This window comes from Aplysia californica, unplaced genomic scaffold (assembly GCF_000002075.1).
Source record: "Aplysia californica isolate F4 #8 unplaced genomic scaffold, AplCal3.0 scaffold00124, whole genome shotgun sequence".
Taxonomy (NCBI): Eukaryota; Metazoa; Mollusca; class Gastropoda; order Aplysiida; family Aplysiidae; genus Aplysia; species Aplysia californica.
In genome coordinates, this window is record NW_004797394.1 from 385615 (window position 1) to 387979 (window position 2365).

At 40.5% G+C, this 2365-nt stretch overlaps 1 protein-coding gene across 1 annotated transcript in view; it reads left to right on the top strand.

The window, feature by feature from the left end:
- Nucleotides 1-2365, top strand: part of LOC101848038 — a gene marked incomplete in the record, with an annotated part of 35357 nt that overhangs the window by 17118 nt on the left and 15874 nt on the right. Inside the window, 2 exon segments of the mRNA XM_035969181.1 lie at nucleotides 1445-1671; nucleotides 2221-2347. Of these exon segments, the coding sequence (XP_035825074.1) occupies nucleotides 1445-1671; nucleotides 2221-2347 (354 nt within the window).

Consider the following 2365-nt stretch of genomic DNA (forward strand, 5'->3'; position numbering starts at 1 on the left):
GGTGGTGGTGGTGGTGGTGGTAGTAGTAGTAGTAGTAAACTACGTGTCTTGTGTTTACGACAAGGGTATTCTTTATTACGTAGTTATAACTATAAAACGTGGGAAAAGAAAAATAAATAGCTTTGGTATAGCTGTGAGATAGCATATGGCTTTTGTGATACCTTCATCGGTGGTGTATCTCAGTCTATCTGCTTGGATGTTGTATTCCTCTCAACACACTTGCAAAGACATACAGGGAGAAAGAGAGAGAGAGAGAGAGAGAGAGAGAGAGAGAGAGAGAGAGAGAGAGAGAGAGAGAGAGAGAGAGAGAGAGAGAGGGGGGCGAGGAGAAATAGAGAGAAAAGGAGATATATAGACATAGATACAGAAACAGAAAGAAAGAAAGATAGAGAGCGAGAAAGAGAGAGAAAGAGAGAGACTTGTGTTGCCCCTGACAGACAGGATCGAAGCCTGCTTCCTAAAGGGTCTCAATTGTATTGATTGGGGTATAAAACCACCTACATTAAAATACATATTTGTATTATTATTATACGTGTATTAGTATACGTTTACCCAAGGTAGATAACTGAGTACTGAATCCAAAAGCTTGAGATACCAAGACAAATCGTATTACTTTCCCTTCCCTAAAGTGCCAATGGTATCCATCATTATAATTGAAGACCCGAGAAGAAGACTGTGCCTACGTCAATTTTTCTGAGCAGAGAAAGTCGACAAAAACCACGCACTTTAGTCTATGTATACTTTGGGATACACTGCAATTTTTTCCTCTTTTTCGATTCACCGTAAACGGTAGAGTGTCATGTACACTATCAACAGACGATAATAATAGATAACATAATTTGTATAGCGCAAATCCCCGCTCAACAGTAAGCTCTATACGCTTCACAATCTATAGTATTACTCGTACCACAGCAGACCTGAGAGCATTCTGAAACTACCTCAACTTCCTGGGAAGCATACAGTGCAAGCGGCCATTTATAGGCGCTAAAACACTTACATACAGATAAGATATTTCGCTGTCTATGGCCAGATGTGGGAAAGTCTTCTCTATCTATAGATACAAGAACTCAATTTTTGCCATTTTGGACTAATTCACATTACTGTTTTCAGTTCTTAAATTATTTTTTCAATGCTGGTGTTTAACGACGCCATCTACATAGTTTTATGTCGTTTAGGAGGCAGGCTGCAACCCTATCTGTCAGGGTCAACCGGGGCTGAGAGGTTGAGGTATACAACATCCCAGCAGAAAGTCCGAGATTCTCGAAAACAATAATCCCCACTAGAGAATTTAACTTAGGTCTCCTGCCTGTTATAGCGAAGGGCTTAACCACTACACCACAGGCACCAATACTGAGCTAGAACGATGGTATTGTGGGATCGCATTACTGCAACAAATGAACGATCGGTAACTACAACATTTTCCCTTTTTAATAATTCATTTCAGTGTGCGGCCCAGCAGTCAATCTTACGTTCGAGGGCAACTTCGAAGATCAGTCTCACGTCCATCAGCCCGTTGACGTCACCAAAGTGGGCGTGACCAACACAGGCACCGCCTACTTCAATGGGCGGGGCTATCTCAAACTTCCTAATTTCGCTTTCAAAGACTTTGGAGACTCTCTCATGATCAAACTGAAATACAGGAGAAAGGAAGACCCCATCCCATCACAACAGGTTAGGCATTATCATTCCGTTGGTTTGTTTTGCTTTATTCTTTATGTCTGATTTTTTTAAAAAAGCCTTGAAGTATAATTTTGACGTGGATTGTGATTTAACCCCCCCCCCCTCTTCCATTTTAATTTGCATATCTTTACAATTTACTTCTCATTCTCATTTACATATCCTTCTAATTTATTTTTCATTCAACTTCACCCTTCACTTTAATGTAAGTGTCATTCTAATTCTTTGAAGTTTCCATTGAATCATCAGTCGTTCTCATTTACCCGCCATTCTAATTCATCGTTTATTTTAAATTAATTTCCCTTTCATTTTAATTTACCCGACATTATAAATTTAAATTCCCTGTCATACAAATTTATCTGCCATTCTGGGTCCAACTGTTATCTTAGTTCCCCTTTCTTTTTAATTTACTCATTATTCATTCTTAATTAACCTGTTAATCTAACGTATTAAGTCATTCTAATTTACCTGTCGCTCTAAGGTATTTTGTCATTCTAATTTACCTGTCGCTCTAATCTACCCATCTCTCTGATGTCCGCGCAGAAGTGGAACGACCACTGGACCTGGGGCTTCCAGAACTACTACAACAACATCAGCAACATCGGCCAGACGAGCCGGGTCGTGAAGGGGTCCGGGCCCATCGTCGTTCCCAACAACGGCCAACCCAATGGTGTGTGTGTGGGGGGGG